The sequence below is a fragment of the Wasmannia auropunctata genome, unplaced genomic scaffold (assembly GCF_000956235.1).
Source record: "Wasmannia auropunctata unplaced genomic scaffold, wasmannia.A_1.0 LD336053.1, whole genome shotgun sequence".
Taxonomy (NCBI): Eukaryota; Metazoa; Arthropoda; class Insecta; order Hymenoptera; family Formicidae; genus Wasmannia; species Wasmannia auropunctata.
In genome coordinates this window covers 1,321,315-1,347,914 of record NW_012026837.1, presented here as the reverse complement: position 1 = coordinate 1,347,914, position 26,600 = coordinate 1,321,315, and the positions used below count along the sequence as shown (strand labels likewise).

The 26,600-nt window shown below is 42.5% G+C and overlaps 3 protein-coding genes across 3 annotated transcripts in view; 1 reads left to right on the top strand and 2 right to left on the bottom strand.

The window, feature by feature from the left end:
* The first annotated feature begins 646 nt into the window (after window positions 1–646).
* Window positions 647–2,211, top strand: LOC105450947 (ADP-ribosylation factor-like protein 2). The gene is made up of 2 exons (XM_011691076.1): window positions 647–1,389; window positions 1,572–2,211. The coding sequence occupies exons 1-2, from the start codon at window positions 1,325–1,327 to the stop codon at window positions 2,059–2,061; spliced, it is 555 nt and encodes a 184-aa protein (XP_011689378.1). The 5' UTR covers window positions 647–1,324; the 3' UTR covers window positions 2,062–2,211.
* Window positions 2,189–6,208, bottom strand: LOC105450948 (leucine-rich repeat-containing protein 74A-like). The gene is made up of 6 exons (XM_011691077.1): window positions 5,166–6,208; window positions 4,672–4,968; window positions 4,039–4,461; window positions 3,329–3,836; window positions 2,658–3,071; window positions 2,189–2,552 (listed from the first exon to the last, which is right to left on the bottom strand). The coding sequence occupies exons 1-6, from the start codon at window positions 5,178–5,180 to the stop codon at window positions 2,341–2,343; spliced, it is 1,869 nt and encodes a 622-aa protein (XP_011689379.1). The 5' UTR covers window positions 5,181–6,208; the 3' UTR covers window positions 2,189–2,340.
* Window positions 6,209–6,279: 71 nt separating this feature from the next.
* Window positions 6,280–26,600, bottom strand: part of LOC105451289 (protein jagged-1) — a 39,499-nt gene continuing 19,178 nt past the window's right edge. Inside the window, exons 3-6 of the mRNA XM_011691659.1 lie at window positions 16,622–16,913; window positions 11,226–11,844; window positions 10,069–10,712; window positions 6,280–9,976 (exon numbers count right to left, since the gene is read on the bottom strand). Coding sequence (XP_011689961.1) covers window positions 8,262–9,976; window positions 10,069–10,712; window positions 11,226–11,844; window positions 16,622–16,913 — 3,270 coding nt within the window. The 3' untranslated portion in view covers window positions 6,280–8,261. The remainder of the gene's footprint in view (window positions 9,977–10,068; window positions 10,713–11,225; window positions 11,845–16,621; window positions 16,914–26,600) is intronic.

Sequence of the window (26,600 nt, the reverse complement as noted above, 5' to 3'; positions counted from 1 at the left end):
TTCAACTCTCTAATCAATCTTTTAAATAAAATTAAAGACATGGGATGAAAATTAAAGCATCATCAAATACTGCTTACGATAAAAATAAAAATAAATAAATTCCTGATTTTTGGAATTAAAATGAAATATTAACAAATTACATTGTATCTTCAATTATTCAACACTTCTATCTTACATTCCTAATTAGTAATTATATTTTAAAACCTTATCGATTTTTAAGAATTTAAATTTTGCAGTTAAGTCACAAATTTAAAATTCTAGAAATTCTTGGAATAGTAATTTTTTCAATTCTCTAAAAATTCTTAAAATTTTCCATATAACACAATCTGATCATTTCCAATTTTTAAGATATTTTATCGATTTTCATAAATTTAAATTTTTATATCAAAATTTTGAAACTTTATTGCGATTCTTAGAATTTTCTTTAATTTATGAGAATACATTATTATATATATATACATATATATCTCTCTGATACATTAAATTTTTTTGATATATATCACACTTGGACATAAGTGCTGTCTAGAATGTGTGTTATTCAAATACATATTAATATATTTTATTTATTCTTTTAAACTAAAAAATACATATTAAAATAATACACACACACACACACACACATATATTATATATACAGAAGTTAATTTCTATGCACGTCCCAATGGATTGTGCTGAAGAGGCTGCGTGAATTTTAGTATCAAAGCTATCATATACCGTCAGTTTTCTTCGAAACGGCTGCGGTGAAAAAATCGGGCCAGGCGCGATTAATTAGTTACTAAACCAAAGTTAATTTCAATGCACGTCCCATCGGATTGTGCTGAAGAGTCTGCGAGTATTTCAATATCAAAGCTGGCGCATCCTCGAAGAATGGATGTAGCACGGACACGAACCACGTCGACATTTTCGTGCTATGATTTGATCGACAATGTTATAAAATAGACATGGTACGTAGTTCCTTTTTTGAAAACGTGGACGTGGAGTGCTAGTGTACGGGGGAGATCGCCGGTCCCACCCATAAAGCCGACGTGGCCGCTCTCACGTTTATATTTCTGGCAATAGCAATAATGCAGACGATAAATTATTAGATTCACTTGGTAATTATATTTACCAGCTGGTCGAGTTTTTAATAGTGTCTGAGCGGTGCACCGTGTGGCGTTTTAAATGTGATTTTACCGATTTTGCAACTTTTTGCCAAGTGCCTAGTTACAAACACATTTTTGGAGGTTAGAAACGTGTCTGTCAAGCCTGAAGAAATTTCATTTGCATGTAAATATTTATCTCTACTCAACGATCTGAACATCGTGGAGTAATTAATGGATTGACAATGGGTCTGTTAACGGTGTTGAAAAAATTGAAGCAGAAGGAGAAGGAGATGCGAATCTTAATGTTGTACGTATTCGCATTTGTCTACCTACTTTATATATTCAGCTTGTGGTTAGTTTACGCGTTAACAGGTTAATAAATATTACGTTTACTGCGAATTTACAATGCGTCAATTAATTGGAGACAATAATTTGAAAGTGTACGTATGTTCCGTCACTTGCTTTTAACGATGCGCGTTATAATTTCAGGGGCCTGGATAATGCAGGCAAGACGACAGTGTTAAAGAGACTCAATGGTGAACCAATAGACACTATATCGCCCACGCTTGGCTTTAATATCAAGACACTGGAACATCGCGGGTACAAGCTCAATGTATGGGATGTGGGTGGACAAAAATCACTGCGTTCCTACTGGAGAAATTACTTTGAGTCGACCGACGGGCTTGTTTGGGTGATAGACAGCGCGGACAGAAGGAGATTGGACGATTGTAAAACGGAATTGTACAAGCTTCTGCAAGAGGAGAGGTTAGAGGGAGCAAGTCTCCTTGTATTCGCCAATAAGCAGGATATGCCTGGCGCGTTGTCCGCGGCTGACATAGCCGACATTCTGGAGTTACCCAATATAAAGACTCACCACTGGCAAATCTACAAGTGCTCGGCTGTGACAGGTGAAAATCTAGTCGACGGTATCAATTGGATTGTTGACGATATCGCAGCAAGAATATTTTATGTAGATTAAATTAATTTAACAGACATCGATATGGCAATACCTCGTTAAATGCTGAAATTAGTGCTTGACAAATTTTTCTAAAATGATATTTATACTGTAATATATATCACGCTGTGAAAATATGTAACACACACAGTATTATAAGGAGATTCCACAGTCTTTTTCGATTCATTTATTACATAGCAATATAATGTACATTTTTCAAATATTTTTTGATTTTTTTAAATTTTTATTTTCTTCCACGTTAGTTTTTGTGTTTCTTGTATTTTTTTTCGTCTTTTGTTCGTTCTACTTTCTGTTTTTGTTCATTTGGTTCTTAAGTTTCCTTTTGTTTAATTTTAATAGTTCAGCTGTTGTTTCCGGATATTCTTTTAAATAAAATGATTTTAATTGTTGTTGATCGACAGTCTCTTGCGGCCCCTCGAATGCTTTCATAATCTCTTCAACGAGCGACGTCGAAAGCTTTAGCATGAACTTCTGTACTAGCTGCTTAAATTTTACTGCAATAGAAAATTGTTGGTAATTTTTTTTAATACAAGCGATTGATTTCTCGTCAGTTTTGAGAAAATGAAGAAAGAATCTAAAGTAAACTGTCGCGGACATGCCTTGTGGTATATTTGTATCGTTCAACGACATCACGAAGAAGCCAAAGTTGCGTTTTTGCTTCTTTTGTTTTGGTAACATTGCCTCATAATTCGCCCTCTTCAGAAGTATTTTCCTAACATTCGGCCCAATAACCTGATAATTGCTCAGAATACCGCCTAATTTGACTGCGAGCCACGGTCTGAATTTTCTGATTGTCTCCAAGTCATGGAGGACATCTTTATTCGTCCAAATGTTTTCCATATCCAGAAGACGTAAAGTACTGTCGGGCGATTGGTGCGGTGTAATTGCGTGAATTAAAGCCGAAGCACCTTGTGCCCCTAAAGGATTGTTTCCCAAACGTAATTCTTGGAGCGTTTTGTTTTTCGATAGATCTTTTGCGATGATTACAGCATCGTCTTTGATAAATCTATTCCCTTCAAATCGCAAAAAATAAACCCTTTAAGAAAGGAGCAAAAGTCTTTGGAATATTTTACTTCACATTTTTAGTCATTTTCTATTTCGTTCTTTATTGAATAAAAATATAATGAAATACATGCGAACTTTGAAAAAATTGGGTCATCCCTCAAACGAAGAATATTCTTAAAAATGATTCTTTTCTTATTTCTTTTATAATTATTTGTAAAAAAAATCATTAATATAGACTTTCTTAAAATGTGATACACATATTTACAACTTAAATCCAGTTTTTCGATGTTGCGCAAGCGTGATAATAGTCTGGAAAGATGATGCACACATTCCGTATCAAGTGCGTTCCAAGATAAATTCAGGGAACGCAGTGACTCATTTTTCTTGAGCCCGTTGTCCAGAGCTTTCCACGTTTTTGCGTTATACAGAGAGTTCCAGGATAGATCCAAATGCGTCAAGCCTGTGAAATGCGAGAGCAGATTCCGCAGATCTTCTGAGCACGTCTCGTCCAAATGATTGTCAGATAGATTAACGCTCTCCAAATCTCGATTATTAGATAATGCGGACGCGATGTATCCAAAGCCTTCGTTTCCGATGTCGCAGTTGCTGAGATCGAGGATTTTCAGGATTGTGTTCTCCGATATCGCGTCGTACAATTTTTTGGCGCCGTTCGTGCCGATTCGACAACCCGATAGCGACAAGTCGGTTATCGTGTTGTTTTTAAGCAGTAAATCGTTTAGATATTTGCACGCATTCGAGGTCAGTTTATTGTCCTACAAGAAAATGCAGTAGTTAATTGAAAAAAGGATATTTTATTAATTGCAAAGTAACATTTGCATTACAGTACAAAAAAAATCCAGAAATTTATTTCTACTTTATAGATAAGACTTTCAAACAGATAATTATCACTTTTATGGTATTTTAAAATTTTATGTAGTCTATAAAAGTTGTTACTTATAAGCTTGTTTGTTGTACCTTCAGATCTAATTTTCGCACAAAAGTGTTTTCAGTCAAAGCTTCGCAGATTGCTCTCATTACTGGTGACTTGAGTCCGTAATACCGCAGATTTAATTGATCGGCTAAGAGCATTTTTCTCAACGAGCCGATCGGTCTCAAATCTGTACGTTTTACTGTATCGTAGAATTTTTGCACACCATCCGTGCTGTAAATCGGTGGGTGTTCGCGTAACAGCCAGAAAGCTGGTAATAATCCGGGATCGTTTGGAACTCGATACACCGTGTACGGATTCACTAGTTTCAGTTGGGAATCGCTTATGTCTATCTCGCGCAAACACGGATGAATTGAACTCTCAGTGGAAACTCGGTCGCTCGCGATAACTTCAGATTCCGGCGTGATCGGCGTTTCCTCAGACGCATCGTCATCTTTCTTTCGTTCAATCTGCCTTGCATATCGTAACATTTGACTAGAGATTTACTCGAAATTAAAAGCAGATTAGTCCTGTCATTTATTTACATGTGGTAGCTTAATTGTTAAAATTACGGCATATACCTAATAAAATTGAATTGCGAATATCGAAATATGTTGAAATACAGGACATTCTGTATGTTAATGAAATGTTAAGCTACCAAGTTACCACGCTTAAGTTACACGGATCAAATGTCGCAGCTGTTTCTTTGTCTCCTCAGCCTTGGCCGCTAGTTCCTTCGTCCTTTTCGCTTCAAATTTCATCATAAAATCAGCCAGTATGTCAGTCTCGTCAATTATTTCTGATTCCGCTTCGACGTCTTTTTTTTCCTCTTCCACAGCTTCAAATTCATCTTCTGACTCCGTTTTTATGTCTTTCTCTTCCTCTTCCACTTCGGTATCATCTTCATCATATTCAGTCCATGTATCTGTTTTTTCATCTTGCAATGCTTCGGCAACATCTTCGAGGTCTTCTAATGTCTAAGCGATGTTTTTGCAAATTTATATAGGATAAATTTACAATTCTATCTTAATCGTTATTGTGCGAATTACAATTTTGACATCACATGCAATTTTATTTTTAATGTAAAATTGACAAAAATTGTTCTAACGTTAATTTTTTCAATTATCGCGAAAAAGAATGTATATCGGAAAGTATGTCATTATAGTTTACATACTTGTGTGAGATCCATATTTGTGGATAGTAAATGTATTACTTGTTCACGAAATTGATAATATAACGAAATCTTGTATAAATATCATCGTATTAAGACATAACACATGATTCCTAAATTTGCAGCAGTTTGCTATGTGAAATTAGCTGCAGATTTACGGAAATTAAAACAGATAATATTATATCATAATTAATTATAATAAAATTATATCATAATTAATTATAATAAATTCTTTGTCTCTGGAATAAATTTTAATTCTCAAATTCATAATATGATAAATGTATTCTATAAATGAAAGCTGTAAGCTATTGTTTCGCATTCGTTTGCTCGCGAGAATTTATCTTCTTTAGGATCGATCGGCGGCTTATACTATCGCGTTTCACACGCGAGTCACAATCGTTCATCGCGAGATGCATGATTCATCTACCGGGTATTTGTCAAGTGGCTCTTCTGGTCCATTGTATTGTAATTTCGGCAGATCGTTCATTCAGCGGTACGTGCTTCGTAGTCACGAGAGGACCCGTCCCGTCTCGGCAACGACGTGATAACCCGCCGTGCGCTTTGTTAATCTCGACCGCGCTTTCGATGGTAATGGCATCGGTATTATCTCTAATGAAACAATCGTGACGGGCCATTGAAATTGGCGCCGCTGATAAAATCCGCCGCCCATATCTCTATCTCTGAAGAGAAGCGAATGAATTTGTGACTTCTTAATTGGCTGGCGAACAATGAAGATAATTTGATAATTTATCATAATTTTTTACATGACTTTTCTCCTCTCTGCAAAAATAACAAAAATAAATATAAAGTACCTTTGTTAATTAATTGTAAATATTTAGATATTTATTACCGCGAAGGGAGAATTTAATCACAATAGTTGATAGTTGATTTAAAGATAACATAAATTTATAAATTTGTCAATAGATTTATATCGAATGATCCATAACTCCTTAACATCTGTTAAGCATAAGAACATATAATCTTTTTTTTTTATTTCACGTTTTACTAATAAAATAAGAAGAAAAACTGTTCTCTTTCTCTCTCAGTGATTTCATTGCCGGAAATGCATTGTCATCGACGCATTGACACAAGGATGCAATAAATCGTAAATGCCATGTTGAAGGGTTGTACTTTTTATTTGAAATCCTTCACATCGTCGTAAACCTATGCGGGGGAGAGGGGATAATGGGAGGGAGCTTATATACACGCATTCATTTGCACATTTCTCGATATCAAACACGAATAATCACAACGCGTGAATGTTGTCGATAATTATTTATCGTCGATTAGACCAAAAGCATTAGTTTGACAGATTTTTACTATTGTCGTTTCGCTTTGAGGACGACGAAAAAATCATGTGATAATGATCAACTATTGCTTATGATCTGAAAATAATTAATACGAGACAATAAAATAAAAATAATATAATATATAAAATAATATATAATATATATTTATATATATATTTTCATCGTCTCTCACTCTCTTCTCTATATGTATTCGTACAATAATATAGCTTTCTCTACAAAATAAAGTATCTATTATAAAACTTTGTTCCTTCCTGCTGTAAATCTATGTACGCCTAAAACGAGCTTCTCAGTTTAAACTAGTCTGTTGTGGACACTTCGCTAGGGGATACGGAAAATGCTAGTATATAAAAAAGAAGAGAACGAATTGCACATCTAGGGGTAGGTCGATAATGACTGGAGATGAAAACGATCTGGACAATGTGTACTTACGATTTATTTACATCGTTCCACGATGCAATAGCGTCACTATATGTACATCGTTTGTTTTTATTCTGCATTCGAATACGTTCTAAAACTTATTACATTTACGCCGCTAATATAGTTCTTTACAAGTTAATGCGCCGCCGCGATTTAGCGTATCGTGTAGCACATTCTCTCGCAATGGCAGTATTTCTCATCGCGTAAAAATCACGTGTTTTCGTGAAAAAATATAAAACTCGAGCAAGTGTTGAAGTAAATGAACACGCGGTGTACCATAGTAATGCTATACAATAACGTTGTTTCCTCTATGAGTATCACAATAATATCATCTGAAGGAACGTTTGAAGCCCACATTATATCATACAAAGCACACTTTCACGTACGATGATCGAGCGATTGTCTGCACGATTAATCGCAATAATTCCAAATAATACTTAAAAAAAATTCTCGTATTTTTTGTCAAATTTATTTACACGTTACGTCTCCTGATCTCGAATGGAGTGCAGTTTCGCTTCGACAATTATACACGACAAACGTACAATACATCTCGTAGATGCGACGGTGCCATCCTATTTTTCAAATTATGAAAATAAAAAATGCTAGCAATGGCAATATATAGTAATATCAAAAGGGTATTAAATATAAACATATAAAATCGAGGCGCATATAGGAAGGAGGAATGGCAACGCCGAAGGGGATGCGAAGGAAATATAGAGGCTTAGCGAAATTAATAAGTACGAGCTATGTACATATGTACAACTGATAACAACTGATTATTATCATTAAAATTATTTATAATTGTCGATCTTTTATTGTCGTATAGAAACACGAAAGGGTCGGACAAATAGAAAAAGAGGAAAAATTTTAATAATTTAACAAATTTTGAATTTGAAAATCTGTGCTAATATTTTTGCTAATTATTTTACAATTATTAAAAAATTGAAAATTTTAATAATCAAAAATATTCTAATAATACTATGAATGAAGCGATCATAAAAAGATGCGCTTCGTAGAGGCAATGAAAATTTATGCATTATCTTATAACATAATTGTATTGCTGAGCCCTATAAAAATCGTGCGTTCTTTTTCTTTTTTTTCTGCATTTCTATCCCTAGATATATACCCTAGACAGTGGCTCAACTTTCATAAAGAAGAACCTCAGGAGAGAGCCATCTCAAGTTATCTCGAAATCGAGAGTCACATTTCCCATTATCACAAAAAAAAACTGATCGTCCGAGTAAGCGTTCAGTCTCTAGCGTTACCTTCTAATCCCTAAGAATTTTCATTAATGCATTCATGTATGCAAGAAAAATCAAGAAAATCACTGACACTATCCAACTGTTCTTGACATTACTTTAATGATATTTAATCACACGTGTACCGTTAGCACTTGATGCGGCCCCGACATCTGACTGGTACCTGGCTGCTGATGAGGGTACGGCGGTTCTTGCAGTCTGGGCTTGATGTAAGGCTTGTGCGGTCCTTCCTCATAACTAAAACTGGCCGTATTGTTCCTAGCTTCCGCGCTGGGCGGTTTGTAGAGTGGTGGCAAACGATGTCTACCTTCTTCAGACACCATTTCGAGACTCTCCTCGGTGCCGGTCAATGTGCCAAGAGAAGTGCCTGACAGAGGTCTTACAACGGACACACGGGGTTCGGAATCCTGATCTTTGAGCGGATTGGCATATCTTCTCAGATTTTCCTCGTTCTGAAGATTATTCGACTTTTCGTCCAGATCGCTGCGATGGCGGTGCAACGAGGTCTCGCTGCTGGTAGTCGCCGTCAGGTTCGATCTATGCCTCATAGTTCTGAGGTACCAGAGGCTACCAAATAGCGCCAGCAGCAGTACAATCGCTAGAGCGCTGCCCAGAACGGTCACGTAACCACCGGCATTGGCTGCACTCGCCGAACTAGGCTCGCTGAGCAATGCTGTTTCTACTTTGACCTCTAACACAGAAACCAAAACGAGAGGTCTAGCTAGTGGACGACTGAGCGTTTCACCGAGATCGCGAGCCGCGTCTGCTGCCGCTTCAGAGAAGATGGTTACTTCCACCGTGTCGTTGTCGCCAGGCTTCAGATCGCATAGCAATACTACCGACTGTGGCCTTCGTGGATCGGCCAGAAGCTTCCTCAGACGACGGCATAGTAGCTCCACCGACGTGCCAGACGCCAGGGTGTCCCTCCGTAATAGTATCGTGAGTCTCGAGCAAGTTGACCCGAGCGTGGATTGTCCGGGCCAACAGGACGGTGGAGCTGGTAGCGCCGGTGGGCCGACTCGCCTTCCAATTTCGATGGGACGACACTCGCCCCACGCCGGACACGGCGGTGCCAGGCAACTTTCGCCCGGACTAGGAACGCAGACCTCGTGAGCCAAGCAAGAGGTGCCATTCAGACAGTTGCCCGGCCCGCACCAGACGTTGCTGCATTGGTTCTTACTGTTCCGGCATTCGCATACGTTGCAGTCATCCTCCCACGTGGCGGCCGTGCAGCCAGGTCCACCAGCTGTACGAATCTCGCATCGCGGACCAGTTCTGCCGGGTGGACAGATGCACGAGTAGCTCGCGATGCCGTCCACACACGTGGCACCGCTGGTGCACGGATCGCTCGCGCATTCGTTCACGTTGATGCGGCAATCCGGGCCAGTGAAGCCGGGCGCACATTCGCATCTGAACCAGTTGTCACCGTCCACGCATTTGCCACCGTTCAGGCATGGCAATGGCTGACAGTCGTCCACATTGCGCTGGCAGTTCGGCCCTTCGAAGCCTTCGCGACAAACGCACCGGTAACTGCCATCGACTGTATTCACGCAAGTCGCGCCATTCGCGCAGGGATTACTCGTGCATGCTGACGGCGACGCGATGTGACAGGCCGCGCCTTCCCATCCGCGCGTGCAGTTGCACGTAAAGCTATCGCCGTGATCCTCACACTTGCCGCCGTTCCGGCAAGTACCCGGTTCACAGTGGCCGCCGTGCAGCGCGCACGTCTTGCCCTTCCATTCGCCTTGGCAGATGCACGTGAAATCTGCCACGCCGTCCACGCAGGTACCATTATTGCGGCAAGGTTGTGTCAAGCAGTCGTCCACATCTGGAACAATTCATTTATATATTACATTGAGTCCAATTGACTAAATATCGCGATTGATATTTTCATTCTACCACATTTCTTAAATTACTTACTTTGGTCACAAAGATCTCCGCTCCAACCTTCCCTGCAGATGCACTGAAACGAGTTAAGCAGGTCGACGCACGTGCCACCATTTAGGCAGGGATTGCCGCGACAGTCGTTGATGTTCTCGTGGCAATGCACGCCGGTGTAGCCCGGATCGCAGATGCATCTGCCGCCGCTGCATCGACCCTTACCGCCGCACGGGGTACCTTCGCTGCCGCATCCCGACTGCCCGTCGTCCAACACGCCGAATTGCGGATTATGCAAGGCCGGCTCCGAGCAATTTCTGCCTTGCCACTGTGCCGGGCAGTGACAGTAGTAATCGGTCTGCGTGTTAAAACACGGTGCCGAATTGCGACACGGGTTCGGGCTGCAATGGTCGCGATCGATTTCACACTGGTAGCCAGTGAATCCCACCGGGCACACGCATTCGTAAGCATTCACCAGATCGCGGCATTCGCCGCCGTTCTGGCACGGCTTGGACGCGCACTCGTCGATGTCAACGTCGCAATCTTTGCCGGAGTAGCCGGGAGTGCAGCTGCAATGATAGTCGTCTACAAGGTCGATACAGAGCGAACCATGCTGGCACTGGCCGACGCAGTCGTTGATATTCTTCGTGCAGTTCTTGCCGGTAAAACCACTCCGGCATCGGCATCTGCGAAACAACGAAGCTTGTAAGTGACAAAGTTGTGACTTTCGAGAAAATCGTTTAGACGAGAACCTTAGTTAGGCTTAATATAATTTGGTCTCTTGGATTTATTAATTGCCGTCCGTCTGTTTCATGAAAAATTAATGGATCCTTAAGTCATATTTAACGCAATCGCCCGCAGTCATGCGATACGGTTTTCTTCGCGCCAGTTATTTTACGAGCAGGGTAGTAAAGCAAGTCATTACAACGTTGTAAATTGAACAATAAAGACGCATTATTATTATTATTAACGCCCCACATTACGAAGAAGAAAATCTATCATTTGTACATAACGCAATGTATTTCGAAAAAATAGAAAGACGATGGAAATTCCAACTTGCGATAATATCAACTTGTTAAATACACAGGGCATGAGATATATAATTTTGATAATTCATCTCAATATTGAAAAGATAAAAAGTTCACCATTAAAAAATCTTCCACAAATTCATAATAATTGACAATAGAAGTGATATCTACCTATAATCTCCGGCCAGGTTAATACAAGTGAGAAAGTTCTTGCAGGGTGACTCCTTGAGCGTGCACTCGTCCACGTCGAACTGGCAGAGCACGCCTTGCCAGGCGGACGGGCAGTTACAAACGAAACTGTTCTTGCCGTCCACGCAGGTACCGCCGTTTTGGCACGGCTGCGAAGCGCACTCGTCGATGTCGATCGCGCAAAATGATCCGGTGAATCCCGGGGCGCATTCGCACTGCGCGATCTCGCCGAGCTCGCGACAGATCGCGCCGTTCAGGCATGGGCTGGATGCACACGGATTGTCAACCTTCTCGCAAGTAGGTCCGGAGAAGCCCTCCGGGCACGTGCACCGATACTGATCGGGCGCGGTGTTTTCGCACGTGCCGCCGTTCTGGCACGGCTCGTGGGTGCCGCAGTAGTTGAGATCCTGGTCGCACAGTATTCCACCCCAATTCGTATCGCAGATGCATTGCCAGCTCGAGCCGTTGCAGTAGCCGTGCTTGCAACCGGGATAGGGCATACATTGATCGCACAGCTCACCGCGCCAGCCATGCCGACATTGGCACTCGCCGCTGACGTTGCAGTGGCCATGCACGGGATGGCAGCCCTCCTTGCACACGGCTGAAACAATTTTTGCAAATTAGACGACACGCTGTGATCGCGCTCAATCCGGAGCGCTTGAGATTCTAATTATGATCTGCAATAATTTCCAACAACTTCGCTAATGACTTGTCGCAGCAATTCCGGCATTGTTTCAGACACGTAACACTTTTTCATTATATTCGTTTACTTTCTAATCGTTGTAAATAAGATTCAAGTAAGGTATAACTGTATAGTCATAAAGAGTAATATATTGTACTATGCGTACTCTTAAAAGAGAGATCTAAGTTGTATCCATTGATCATACGTAGCTATTGAACGAGAGATTCGAAAAAAATCATCTCGAGATGTCTACGGACATTTGTGGATGGTGACGTAGACGGATTAAGTCTCTTATTCGTCTTCCGTGCGCGACATGCGACACGTAACAGTCATAGGGTCGGGACAAATGTAATTAGCGGAGATGTAATGAACGAAACTGACGTACGCGTCGAGCCGACGAACGCGGAAGGACCGACGATTGACGCTTTTTATGGTGTCTCGAAAAGGAATACGCACGATTACCAGATATCTCTTGCCGGGTATCTCGCTATTACCAGACGCGAGAGGAAGCAACAGGTACGCTTGTTCGTACAGGTGGTTGGACGAGGAAATCTAATTTCGGTGCGGTCGGGATACCATGTCCTCGGAAACGACGAAGCGCAACGAAGATGCGCAAGCGACGATGACGACTCGGTTTCTTCCCGTCCTCCCGCCAGAATAAAAAATAAAAAACAAAAAAAAAGAGAGAGACGGCAGGAAAAGAGGACGTACGTGACGGGGATCTCCCCGGGACCGGGCAACTCAATTAGCCGGTAGGACAGAAAGACAGATGAGAAGTGACAGAGAGAAGGATTATCCCTCCAACCGTGAAACGAAAACTCATGCCGCGCGCTCGCTCGTGTGCCCATACGTATACGTATGTATGTCCTTTCGGGATTTCAGAGTCGGCCGTGTACCAACACCTTTACCGTTACCGCGTGCATACGCGCGATTATCGTACACGGGTACGTACGTTCGCGCGCGTATATACCGCCCGCGGCATTCTTAATGATTAATAGCCCCGCTCTCTCGTCCGGCACGGACAACGGACATTTACGGATATTTATACGACTGCATCGCGATACTTCGGGGCCCCCTAAATGACGATGCATTCGCGACAGTCTTTTCTTGCCACGATGCACCACAGCCGCGGTTCCCGCGAGATGCATATGCTAACGTTCGTCGTCATCGTCGTCGTCGTCGTCATCGTCTTCCGTCGTTCGCCGTCGAGGATCGAGCTAATCAAGCCTTGCCCCATGCTTTTACAATCTCCAGAGACTCTCTCTCGCGCGCCCCGTGCGAGTAGTCCTTTCGCACAGTTTAGAAACTATATAAATCCCCCCTGGGCTGAAACGATCGCGCTGCTACTCGTATGCCTACGGCTCGCGGTTGATTAATACACTGGCAGTTAGGTAAATTAACTTGCGCGATTCGCCTTCGCGAAGCTCTCTTCCTTTTTCCGCATCGTGCGGCGTGCGCCTTTTTGCACGGAACAGCTGCGCGAAGAGAGGCGGATTGCCGGACCGGAGCGCGGCGCAGCGCGGTCTGTGATTTTTCGCGCGATCGTACTTTGTACGCGTGATTATGACTGGGCTGCGCCACTCACGCGGAAGCGTTTTCCAGGAAAATTCACTCGTGCTTGCATGCGACGAGAGAAAATTTTTTAATCGTCCGTTGCTAATCCGCGCGTTGAGAGGGTCGTTGTCGTGATGCGACCCTTCCTCCCGGAGTGTAATTATATTTTTATTACGTGCAAGATAAAGGCTCGTTTCTTCGCGATGAATAACGCATGGGCAAGCACGTTATTAATTTCATGAATATTTTTCCTAGTCTAATTTTATCGTCATATAACAATTGTCGTTAAGCAACGGTGCCGATGTTTTTACAAATAAATTTATGCATTTTGTGTGCCGAGCATACGGATCTACAACCTATACCTTGTTACGATTGCCTAAACGTTAAAAGAACACCATGCATGCGCTTAACATATACAGATTCTACCTCTATCGCGCGCGACCAGGTTGGCGCATCGTGTGAAGAGGATGCACGAGTGAAATTCTCCTATTGACCTTTCACAGCGCGACAAAAATGTCGGAGCCAGTTCTCTCTCTTTCTCTTTCCTTCTACCGTCTCTCGTAGCGTAGAGACTCGCGACTCATCGCCTTGCACGAACACGCGATCCTCGCCGATAGTTTCTAATTGGGGTTCGCGCATTTTTCCGTCCGTCTAAGTAGGACGTGCTTGAAACGATAACTCGATCTTTCTGCGTTGTTAAACGCGGGAGAAAAACTTTTTAGATGTCACATTTTATGTCAAGAAGACTCGATCTTTTGATGACGATCAGAGGTTTATTTGAAGCTGCAGGAAACGCGAAAATGTTGCAACGTGACTATCGCTGTCGCACGTGTCTGATAGGGCAAAAAGCGGATTATCGAGTAGCGACCTGAGATGATCGTGGCTGCTGGTTATCAAACAGTAGAATCTCAAAGTTCACAGTGCCAAGGAAAACGAGCAACATCGAAGTAACCATACGTTATTTAAATTCCTTTGGCATAATATCATGAGCGTATAAACTTGCGAAATGACAAAGTAAGTAAATTATTATTTGATCGCAGCGAGATCTTAGCTTTTCCCCTTCCTTACAATATCCTAAAATTGATTTAATTATACAGTAATAACGCGTGTATAATGTGTGCAGCTCCTCGAATTGTGTCTTCTTAATAGCGTTTCGATATAAAGTCTCAAAATCTGTATATATCTTTCGGAGAAAATATATTTACAATTATCGAAACTTACAATTAGCAAAAGATAAAAGAGTTTCATACCTACTTTTATTTTTTTATTCACATCTCGTTTTTAGACTATAGTACTAGATAAATCCTTATTTTAGTGTTACATTGTGCAAATCGGACTGTTCTGAAAACGAGTCGCATGATTTAAATGCGCCGCAGCGCAGAAAGAAGACTTGCGCATCTATCTAACGGCCGGAATCGTCAAATGAACGCGGTCGGGGTCTCCTCGAGTCGCCGTCGGTTCGCTTGTGATCGACCTTATGCGTGCGTTATGCCCCGTCACAAAGGGGAAGGGATGACAGTAACCACGGAGCGGTCACGGCGAGGCGGAAGTAACGATTAAGCAGCGAAGAAAGAGCTGTTATATTGGTCGGCGCAGCATTGTGCGACGGGACCTGGCGTGATGTGTCGCTACCTTTGTAGCGATCGTACGACATGCGTCTAACGTCCGCCTCATTGAGGCACGCTCCGGGATAATTCGCGTGTTTTACGATCCGTACGGGACCACGCACGGCGACGCTCATCTTCCTCTCGGCTAGACTCGCCACGGCGACTTCCTGCGCGCTAAATCGCGGACGTGACGGAATCGCGTTCCTCGGGAGACGGACGAGAATCCGGAACGGTAGTAATAAAGATAGAAATCGCGGAACGTGGAGGGCAACAGTTTCATTCGTCCTTCCGTCGTTTTTCTCGGATTCCTTTTTGTGTCGTCCATTTCCGTGTCCGTAGTCTTTCTTGGATTACTCGAGTTTTGGATGAAATATATTACCCGAAGTCCTCAATAAATTAAATATTTTTCAAGATAAAAAATTAACATTATAATTTAAGATCTGTAATGCTGCTTATCTCGTTGATTGTCATTTATGAATTCTTCAAGAGCATGTGCAAGATAGAGAAATTTTTTAAGACCAAGATTTTTTATATTAAAAATTATCAAATTTACGCAATGGTTTGATTATTAATACGATGATTATTAATGGCTCGTAATCAAATTGCAAGCCTCGTTAGGCTGAGAGATACATGCGCATGTGTGAGAATCGAGTTAAACGATACCCATAAGCGGTAAGCCCTGTCGCGAGATTTCACGCTCCAATGAACGATTAATTATTCCCTTGGCGGTGCACGGGAGAAGGCAAAAAAATTAATCTGTGCCGCATACGCCATCGATATCGGAGATACCTTATGCGTAACGAGATGATAACAATAACGAATGGAAATACAGTGTGCGCATTTCGCAATGTATAATTATTGTATCAATTACAAATTCTCCTGAATAAGAAAATTCTAAGCGAGTTCGTTAACTAAGCAAGCTCTTTTCAATTTTGCATAAAGCGCATCTTTTTTGTGCGGTCAAGGGAACTGTCGCTATTGCGTGATTACGAAATTAAAATGCAATGAAGTGAAACTCGAATACGATATCGAATAATATATAAAAATTTTACGTAATACTTCGATAAAAGTAATTTATCTGCAAAATATTTTCCATGAAAGGACTCAGAGAAGGGTCAAGGAATACGTTTACAGACATTTTTTGCCTATGCGTTATACCGTGTCCGGTATAATTAATAATGCGCATGGTAATACGTGGTTATGCACGCGGTAAACGCGGGATTAATCAGCAATAATTCATTCTAAAGTCGATGCATACCTGTGAGGTGCTAATACTGAAATATGTTAAGGGAATTCTTTGCTTCTTTTTCGTAACGAAATGTATTTCTATGTGCATTTAAAAAAATAACGAGAATTACTATTTGGAGACAAAAATAATTTATCAATTTATCGAAGAATATTATTTTCCCAAAAAGGAAACGTTGAGCGTCGCAATTAATTTAAACGAATTCAAAATACTTTAGCTAAAATAACGTATGGCTACGCAACAACTCGATCTTGAATAATCATTAGTCGTTGATCAAACTTAAACTCACCTGTCTCGCAGTCGACGCCTTTCCATCCCTGTATGCACACTTTGTCCCCGTTTTCATCGCAGGTGTAGTGGCCAAAAATGTCGTTTCTAGGTCGGCAGAATTTCGTACAGGTCGCATTGTAGTAATGTTCGGCGCACTGGACCCGCACCCGATATGCTAAATGAGCGTTTCTTCCTTGATGATTGAGAGTGTGCCACGTGGGTCCTGGCAAAACGATGCCACTGTAACTCGCTTCTTCGATCACGCCGGCGCTCACCTCGTCCCTCGCATGCAGGATCAACGTGAACTGTCTCTGTAACAGAATATAGTAAAACCATTTATCGCAAAAGCTATACAAAGCAACAGGTAGTGAAAAAAATGTTCAGCTTAAACTGTTAAAAACTGTTTCGTTCCTCTTATTATTTCATATGTGTAATTCTCTCTTATTTTATTAATTTTAATCATAGAGAATATTATTTTACTTCTTAAAATAATTATTTGAATAAATCTTTAGAATCTCTTAAAGAATGTACAAACGTATATTATGATTGAGAGAGATCATCTCTTATATTTTGACGGATCTATCCGGATCCTCGTCTACAATCCGACATTGCCGTGACGCAACAAAGTCGGATTAAATACAGAACGGTGATGTCACGGACGACAAGGGCTCATTTGAAAGAGGAAGGGAGGTGGTTTGATGAAGGCAGCAATTAACCCTTGCCCAGCTTGAATAATTCCTCGCCAGGCATGGCTCTAAGTGGGACCTTCGGAGCCTGGTGCTTTTGCAAATTTATACAGCGTCTGCTGACCTTTGGGGGCGGTTTAAATTATATGATAGTGTAGGGTTACCAATTTCAGGACTTCAGCTTATGTAACCGAGAGTTACACGAAAGCGCATTCGTCGTGCGAAACTATGCGGTAGAAAACAACTTCCGGTGTAAGCGGGATGGTGTAGAACATATTAATTCCGATGTAATGTAAATCTGATAATGAAACAAGATGAATACGATGCCGAAGCGTGTCATCTCCTGTTCCACCATCGTGTAAAGTACATATAATAAAATTATATAAATTGCCTTGTTTCTTAAATTATACGATAGTGTGATTTACACACTATGCGACATATATATACTTACGCAGGTAAACTCAGCGACATACATAAAGGGCATCGTGGGTAAGGACTTGCGATATTACCGTAAGCCCTGTTGTAATGATTAGCGATACACTGATAATGCCTGCATGATAATGCAAAACTGAAAGAATCGCCGTTAATCAGGATAATTACAACGCCGTTTGCACGAGTATCGACATGACAGTTTCGTCCTTTATATAGCCAGCTTATCTCCGCCATCGTGTTGCGTCGTTCGCTAAGGGGAACCCGATTGGTACCACCAATCAAGGGCCGTGAGTGAGCGACGGTCGGCTAATGCAATAAATAAATTCGAATCGTGCTGCCGCGCGCGGAAGACGCGACTGTCCGTTTCTTCGTGTAGCCGCGCGCCCCCGATGGGGTTACACGGGAGTCGAGCCGCCGATGCGATGGTAGAAAGCTGGAAGTGTTCATCTGATGGAACCGGTCTCGGCGAAAAAAAGATCAGCGCGCATTGGCGTCTCGCGCGGGCGCGCGCGCGCGCGTACATGTTCGCAACACGCCTGCATCGGTATAATGAACTTGACGATCCTCGGAAATTAGACAATGAACGCGGAGTCTCGACTTCGGTATTTGCGAAGTAATAATTGTGAAAACCTCGTCACTTATACGCACACTTTGAAATTTATGTTATATCGACAAGCTAATATTATTATAGATATTTGTTATACGTATAAATATACATTTATTAAAATAAAAATGTATACTTAAACACATTTATTTAATGGAGGTAAATTGATTGCAAAAAGATTAGATTTAAAATTAAAATTAATTTTGGACTGATAGATTTTGGACTGATTTAACAAGATTGGTTGATTAATTTGGCTAACAATAAGTAATCTGTTTTCATTAGAGAAATCCATTTTTTGCGCGAGTGTCGAATTACTTCTTGTTGGTGACTCTTCTTCCGCTTTTGGCGTCGTGCACTAACTCGATTAATTGTATGCTCGTGATTTAACTACTAATTCATGAACATTTTCTCGACGATCGAAATTGTTATGCATCGTGCCGAACGATTCGCGCGAGTTAATTTATCAAAGAATTAGGAAAATTTTATTAAATTTACAAGTGTCAAATCTATCAAAATAGAATAATGATAATCTAGTATGTTTCTCTTATTTCGACGATAGAAAAGGCAACATGCTCGATGATGCAATCTTTGCAGTACAAAGAGCATATTGTGGCCAATCCGCGGCGAGTCAGACGTCTCGCGCTAAACGTAAAGTCAGCTCCGCTTGCTGGCAGTACCTAGAGCAGATGAGCGTTAATTGGTGTTAATTGGTGGCTCGCTCGAGGGCCGGCTTTCCCACGCCCGCGACTTTCGTGCTCGCCTTTTTTTTACACCTTATATACATATACATATATATATATATATGTATATATATATTCTAATGCGGCCGGTCGGTGGGCCGTCGCGCCCGCTTCCCCGTGAAAAGAACGTTCTTTGTGCTCGAACATCGTGACGCTTCTTTTGTCGCGCCGCTCTTATTCCTTCACTACGCTACAATTGAAACGTAAATGGTTTAAGGTTAAGGTCGGAGGAAGTGTCTAATATCGTGTCAGATTTTTCGGCCTCGATAAAGTTTTTCATCATCGGCACGATAAGTCGGGATATCGCACATAAATCCTATTGATACGTTGAGTAAATGTTCGGAAAAAACGAACAATGAAATATATATAAGTAAAATTATTTATTTAAATTTTAGACAATATTCGAAATATTTATTTCACACAAAAATTCTTTGAAAAGACTTAGGAATAACAGCTACGAATTAAGCATGACTTTTCCGTTTCTATTTCCCGATTATGCAAAATGAACTTTAAATCTTCGTTGTACCTGCTCGGAATTACTATATGGAAGCGGTCCTAAAACAAAGGAACGCGTGATGCGCCAAGAGAGGAGAACCAAGAGCTACCAAGACGGTACGATTATGAATCTAGGAATTCACGTGGGCGTTTCGCTACTCCACTCGTAGCTTTATAACCACGCGGGCATATCTGACGAATTTCCCCTTTCACCGTTAAATACCGAGTGGGAAATTGAAAGCCAACTGGTCAGTCATGCAGATGTATTCTCGAGGAGCATCCACATCAACTTGTGGCTGATGATTTAATCAAAGTAGCTAATAATCAAATTTTCCTCGGAACGCCGAGAAATACATGTTGGATAGCAAATAAGGAACAAAATCAATCATAACACAAGGCTGAGAAATTAAGACTGTTCGATAAATACGATATGATAAAATATAAATTATTAATAAAAATAATAGTCATTGCAATTGAAAATATAAGTTATATATTCAATCGCCATTAAAAATAGTAATTATTAATTTTATTATGAATAATTATCTCGACCTTAGAGAAAATATAATAAATGTAACGCGGAAGAAAGAGGAGCGTGGGATGCGCATACGTGCTGCTTCGCGGTCGTATGCGTCATCTCGTATTCCACGGTCGTCCAGTACGTAACATGAATTATCCTGTTTCTCAAATTGTGCGACGCGGGGTACACGCATAAACCATTATTTGAATGCGTGTCAGAGCGCGTAAACAAGTCGAAATACCATAAAGCATCGCGAGCAAGAATTCGTTATGATCATGCCATGTGGATGCAACTGGAAATTTTTCTTTTTCACAAAATAATTCACGGAAAAAATTGAAAAGCAGGCAATTCATGCGAATTAGACACAACCTTCGATACCAAAAGAACCTCTCAATATTGGAAATTGTCGGCACGATTGCACTGTCTTTTCAAGGGACGTGGAAGGAATCTCATCGACCAGCTCGCGTAGGCGTAGGAAATTAATTAAGCTGAACGGTATTCTTGGAGAAGTCGATGCACGTCTATTTCCTCGCAATGGCCAATTAATTAATTTCCTGTGAGACCATAGTCGGTTCCATGTTAGCTAACGTTAAGGTTTCTAAAATGTTGGAGGATGTTCGCGTACACTTTACAGACTAAATATTTAAAACTTAATTTTAAAAAGTAGAATAAACAGACGCATAGCAAAAAGTAATCATCAATTTTTATCAAAGTAAAACTTTCAATGATTTAGAGTGTGAAATGCAACAGGTATTAATCTCAGCTGATTCTTATAATTTTTATTCTCTACTTTATATAAAAGGAAGTTTATACATTATGCACAGTGTAATACACTTTCAGAGTCCCGAGTGTCCGACGATTTAAACGATTCGCGGTAGTGTTCATTAGGAATTTTATTCGCGTTGTATATCTCTCGAGTTCGATGGGCAAACCCTCGTTGGCGGTCGGGTCGGTCCGGAATTCGTGCAATCTGCATGTCCGGCATATTAGAGCATCACGCGGCGGCGCAGGCGATTCGAGGCGAGTCTAAAGAGATCGAAGGAGGCGAGCGGACACGTGAAGCACCGTAGAATCCCGCTGCGAGGCTATCTGGCCGTTTGCCTGCCTGCCTGCCTGCCTGCCTGCTTGCCCGCCTGCCTACCTCGTCCGTCAGTCTATCGGGCCTATGACTTACGTACGCGCGCATACGCGCCCGTGTGTGCGTTCGTTGGTAGGCTCGCGGGCTGGCAGACAAGCAGGTAGATAGGTACTTACGTACGCCGGAATAGAGTGCGCCGAGTCTCCTCTCTCTATGTCAGGCGACGTGTCTTAGGTTTCGCGGAAAAGATCGAACGAGCCGTACGTGAGGACGCGTACAAAAGACGACGGTGTACGATCGAACGAGGGTACCGAAGGGTACGATTTCCCATGCGATCTCCTCCCTCCGCCTGGTCACCGCGTTAGATTTCGCGACGCGACGCAACGCGGAGCGTTCTCACGCATGTGTCAGAGAGTAATCGCGACCCCTCATTCCGACGGGATTTACAATCGGCCACGATAACGTGATGCCAGAGAAAACGATCTCCACAAAGTTAACACTTCATTTCTAGAATCCCGATGTGATTGGGAGTTTGATTGTCATGCAAACTCGAGAACTGAAAAGTATTTTAACAAAGTCAGTTTTAAATAAAATAGATAAATCTTTATTTGTGTCTGTTTCCTATAGAATAGAGTATTACATAACGCAGATTGTCCTCGAGAAAATCGTCGGGAAGATAATCACGTACGTGTTCGACTCGCAGCGGAGAATCAATCTCGCTAATTGACCAAGCCGGAACACGCAGTAGATAGAGCGTCGCGCCGTAATTGAAAAACGTGGCGACGCCGAGGAACGCAATGGGTGCTTTTGCGGCCGGCGATTCTGGTTCGTTCGCCAGAGATTCCGTCCGGTGCACCGTCCGATCGCGTTGCGCGTCGTCTCTCTCTCGGTAGCGCATTCCCTTCGGCGACGGAAATCTCCGTTCTGTAATCCCGGCGGCCGTCCTCGCTTCCCAATTAGCCGGATGGCTAATAAATCTCGCGGTGTACCCAGAACTGCAGAAAGACTCTTCGAGCGAGAGGGTAGGAACAAGAATAAGAGGGGAAGAGCAAAGCGATGTAAGAGGTAGGATTGAGAAGAGGAAAGGAAGACGAGGAGGAGGAGACGACAGGAGGGAGAAGATCCCGTCGTCGTCTTCGTGGACGAGGAGATGCTCGTAGAAGAGAGGCGTCCACTATCCGCGAGGGCACAAGGCCAAGTGCACGGCGCGCCTTCTTCCCGCTTGCAGGAACCAAAGTGGAAACGCCGCGGATGGCGATATGCTGATGATCGTGCTGGTAGTGCTGGTAGTGGTGCGTTACCTGCATAATATAACGCGAGTCTGGGATACGCGCGCTATGCCTCGCATTAAATACTCGCCTCGACCGTTCGACCACCTTCACGTTACTCCACGAATGTGCTTTACGTCGAGTGTATATACGGGCGAATTGGCGTGGTATTATAATAGATGCATGGCTTATCTTTCGTAATCAACATTCATTTGCCACGTACATTACAATGTCAGAAGTAAAATTCAAAATCAATGAGGATAAAATTGGAATGAGATTAAAACTACAGCTTCTAAAAATCAAATCGAAATCCATTTCTGTCATTCAAACAAAAAATAAATTATGACAAACGACAGAAATGTATTTAGTTGTATGAATTCTTTTACATACATTCTGACATTGTATTGTATATATTATATGTAATATCTTCTACAAGTTCGTATAGAAACTATACGAATCAAGATACTCTCGGAGAAAATGCGAATCGGAGAGACACTGCGTGCTGCCAGTGGTTCGTACGGACGGTCTCGACAGCCTTTCGCGGGAAAGGAGGAATAGGGAGAGAGCAAGGACAGAGAAAAAGAGAGAGGGACGAGTTTGGTATGCGCTTCGCGCAGCGGGTTCACACACGACCGGCCCAAAGGAGAGGACTCCGAGGCCCCGCCGTTTCCTTCACCACGCTCGTCGAGCCCCCCGTGGACGCGGAGATACTCCAAAGCGAAGAAGCATCGCCCAAGTGACAAAAAAGCATGGCGACATTTTTTCCTCTCGTGTACCCTCCTTGCCTTTCATTCCCTCTCTTGTGTAACACGCCGTTGCATTCTGCACCTGCTTGTGTTTGCGCACGTCCACCCACTGCCGACACGTGCGTGCGGATGCGTATACAATAACATAACGCGGTCGAATGTAAATCTTGTAAGGGGGAGAAGGGAGCTGGATACCGTGATTGCAACCATCCTCGGGGCGATCGCATAAAGAGAGCAATTTCGGAGCGGCGAGAGAACAAGGAGGACCGGTTCGCGCGCGCGGAAGTTTCGACAAATCGGCTGCGCTTCCGCATTAAGAACGTGCAATTTATGCGTTCCCCGTGAACTCACCGCGCGATGAATCCCGCCTCAATGGGCACTCGGGAGCCACTGCTCTTCAAGAAGAAACCATGCGTTCTTGTAATTAAAAAAATAACGCAACTGTCGGACATTGCTTGTCTCTTCCGTTATTCTTTAACACAGCTCAACTATTTTTTAATTATTAATTAATTATTTTTCTCGCATAATCCTATAATTAATTAATAAAAATAATTTTATCTTGTAATAAATTAATTTGTTCCCTTTTCTATCTTGTAATTTCTAACACTCATCACAGATATTATTTTGAGAAACCCATCTATGTGAAAGCGCGTAAATGAATCACATTTGCTCAGCATAAAAATAAGTCTAATAACGATTAGACAATGCAGGCACAGGAAATATCTTGCTCAATAATCGATGACAAATTGTACAGGTCGTTAAATAAGTATCGGCAGCATGGCTATTACGTTAATGGAATTAAGATTAATGTCGACATGTACGTGGGAGTACTGCGAGCGCGTGTTGTGTCGTTGCGATCGCTGATTTTCGTTGAGAGATTGTCTACGCCAGGAAGCCGATCAGTCAGGAACTGGCAATCAGGAAATCTTTAATTCGCGCGAACGTAAATCTCGATGGCGGGACCGATGCGGCCGGCCGTGATTGCAACCCCCGCGGGCGATCGGCGCAAAGAGAGCAATTTCGGATCGCCGGTCTCTTCCCCTGAAGACCGGTTTGCACGGAAGTTTTGACAAATCGCTCGCGCTTCCGCATTCGAAATAGTGCAATTTACGTGCGATTAGAAAAAGGCTCGGCGACGCGCAGGGATGCGCGACGCGAACGGCGGCGCGATGTAAATCCCGCGAGTGTTATTCATTATTCGCGTTAGCGTCGCATATTAACGGCGCTAATATATTTGAACAACCGTAGGTGCCGCTCGCGGGCTTAGCGCGGTTTATTCATGACGCTATTAAGTGCACGGTGTGACCAGCAGTTGCGAATGGCGCAGCCGGCGAGCAGCATTAAATAAAATAAAACGTTGAAAGTTGTCCTCTTATAAAGAAGAGATCATTGTCATTACGTCATTATGTTTAATAACTAGCAAAACTGTTTTCAACTTTCGAGAGACACAAAAATAAGAAATAATTAATTTGAAGATTTATTTTAATAGGTTTATAGAAGAATATTCGAAGGACAAAAAGGGATAATTTTTCATGTAAACATTGTAGTCTCCAATCAAGGATAAATGCGAAGTAAAAGAGAATCGATTCCAAATTGTGCTCGTAGTTTTGAAACACGCGGTAGATTGGAAGGGCAACGAAGATATCGGCGGGAATGGAAAACGCTTATAAGGCCGCGAGGCTCGTTTTCGAGACACGGATGTACACCTGTTGGGCCCCTGACTCACGTCGTTCGATCCCCGTGGCGTTCCGCGACGCGTCTTCAAACGGGCTCCTTCATTTTCGTTCCCCGCTCCGCTCCCCACCGTTCCCGCTGCCGGCCGCCACCGCCGCCTCTTACGTGATGAATGCCGCACGGTCGAACATCGTTTATCATTATACGTCCATTATCGAAACTACGATTGTCGGAATTAATCACGTGCTCGGGGAAAGGAGATTAAACGTGCCACGGACACGGTTTCCAATTCAATCCGGAGAGACTCTTTCGCTTTTGTGTTTCGCGTAATCGTGTGCCAATGCCACACTTATAAGAAACAATTTTCATAACTAAAATCTCTATTTTTTTAGGCGAAACTTTCCGACAATCATTGCTGATTATAAATTTACCAGTTTCGGTTGTCTTTTCGCACAAAATCAATTAACAGCAGTACGAAAAAAATAACTAAAATTCACTACTTGAACAATTGGATACGCGTTATTCTAAGCACAATTCTGCAGCGTCCACGTGGATCCAGCGGCGTCTCGTGGCGTTCTACCATTCATAGTGGCGCCTAGATTGGAGACATTGTACGCGCGGGTGTGTATGTGTTCCGATGCGTTCAACACATCGGCCAGTCGATGCGTGCCGGTGCATACAAAACGCACGGACAGGTCGCGTTATATACATATACGCGCACCATCGCATGTGAACCGTATAGTCGAGTTCATAGAATCGCATTGGCAACGGTCGAACGACAAAGAGAAATTATCGAGAACGAACGGGGATAAGTCGAGGGGAGAGAATGAGAGATGGGAGAGCGATTTGTGTAAGGATGCAGAGAACAGGCGAGAGAGAAAGAGAGATCGAATCACGAGGAGGAGATGCGTGGCCGGAGAAAGGAGACACGGAACACGTTTCTTGGTTCGAAGATGCATATAGCTCCGAAGTGGATTGTGCAAAAGCTCGACCGTATACTCTCATCTCGCCGATCGCTTCTCGTACCATTATGCGACTGCCGAAGACAGGAGAGAGATGCTTATCCCATCCCGTATTCCTTAAATCGGTATTGAAATTAGAAGCAGGGAAAGTCGACAACGACGACGAGAGACGACGACGACGACGACGACTACGATTACAACGTTTGACGTTACTATCGCGACCGCATCACGTCCGCGTAAACTAGGTCGCTATTAGAAAACTCTTGCGATTGCTGGCGATATCCGCATATGTAACTTATCGAAAGTTACACACGTATCTAGATGGATATCTAGTATCTAGGACTATCAGTAGCATTAGACCATGTTTTTCCGTGTATTAAACTCAACGATCCAATTATTTTATCGTGATGAGTTTCGCGTATACGAAACACCGAATTCGAATTGCAATTTTCGCACGTACACGCGACTGCAGGTAATTCGCGTCAAGTGGAGAAATCGTTCTCAAATTATTTTCCGATTTCGAGCGAGAAACGAGAACGATAGATTTAGATTGAAAATCTTGGCACGAATAAACGCGCGATCAAGGCACCGATGGCTCGTTCATGGCTGAATGATGAAAATCATAAGATTTATACGAGAAGGGGACTCTCTCAAGCCAGCTTCACTAAGCGCAGGTGGCTTTCGGTAGCCTGCGCGAGAGTGTTCGCCGCTCACTCGCGTCTCGGTAGTCTCAGTACTAGTCGAGAGGACGAGATTATATATACCGTATTCAATCAGCGGAGACGATAATGACGGC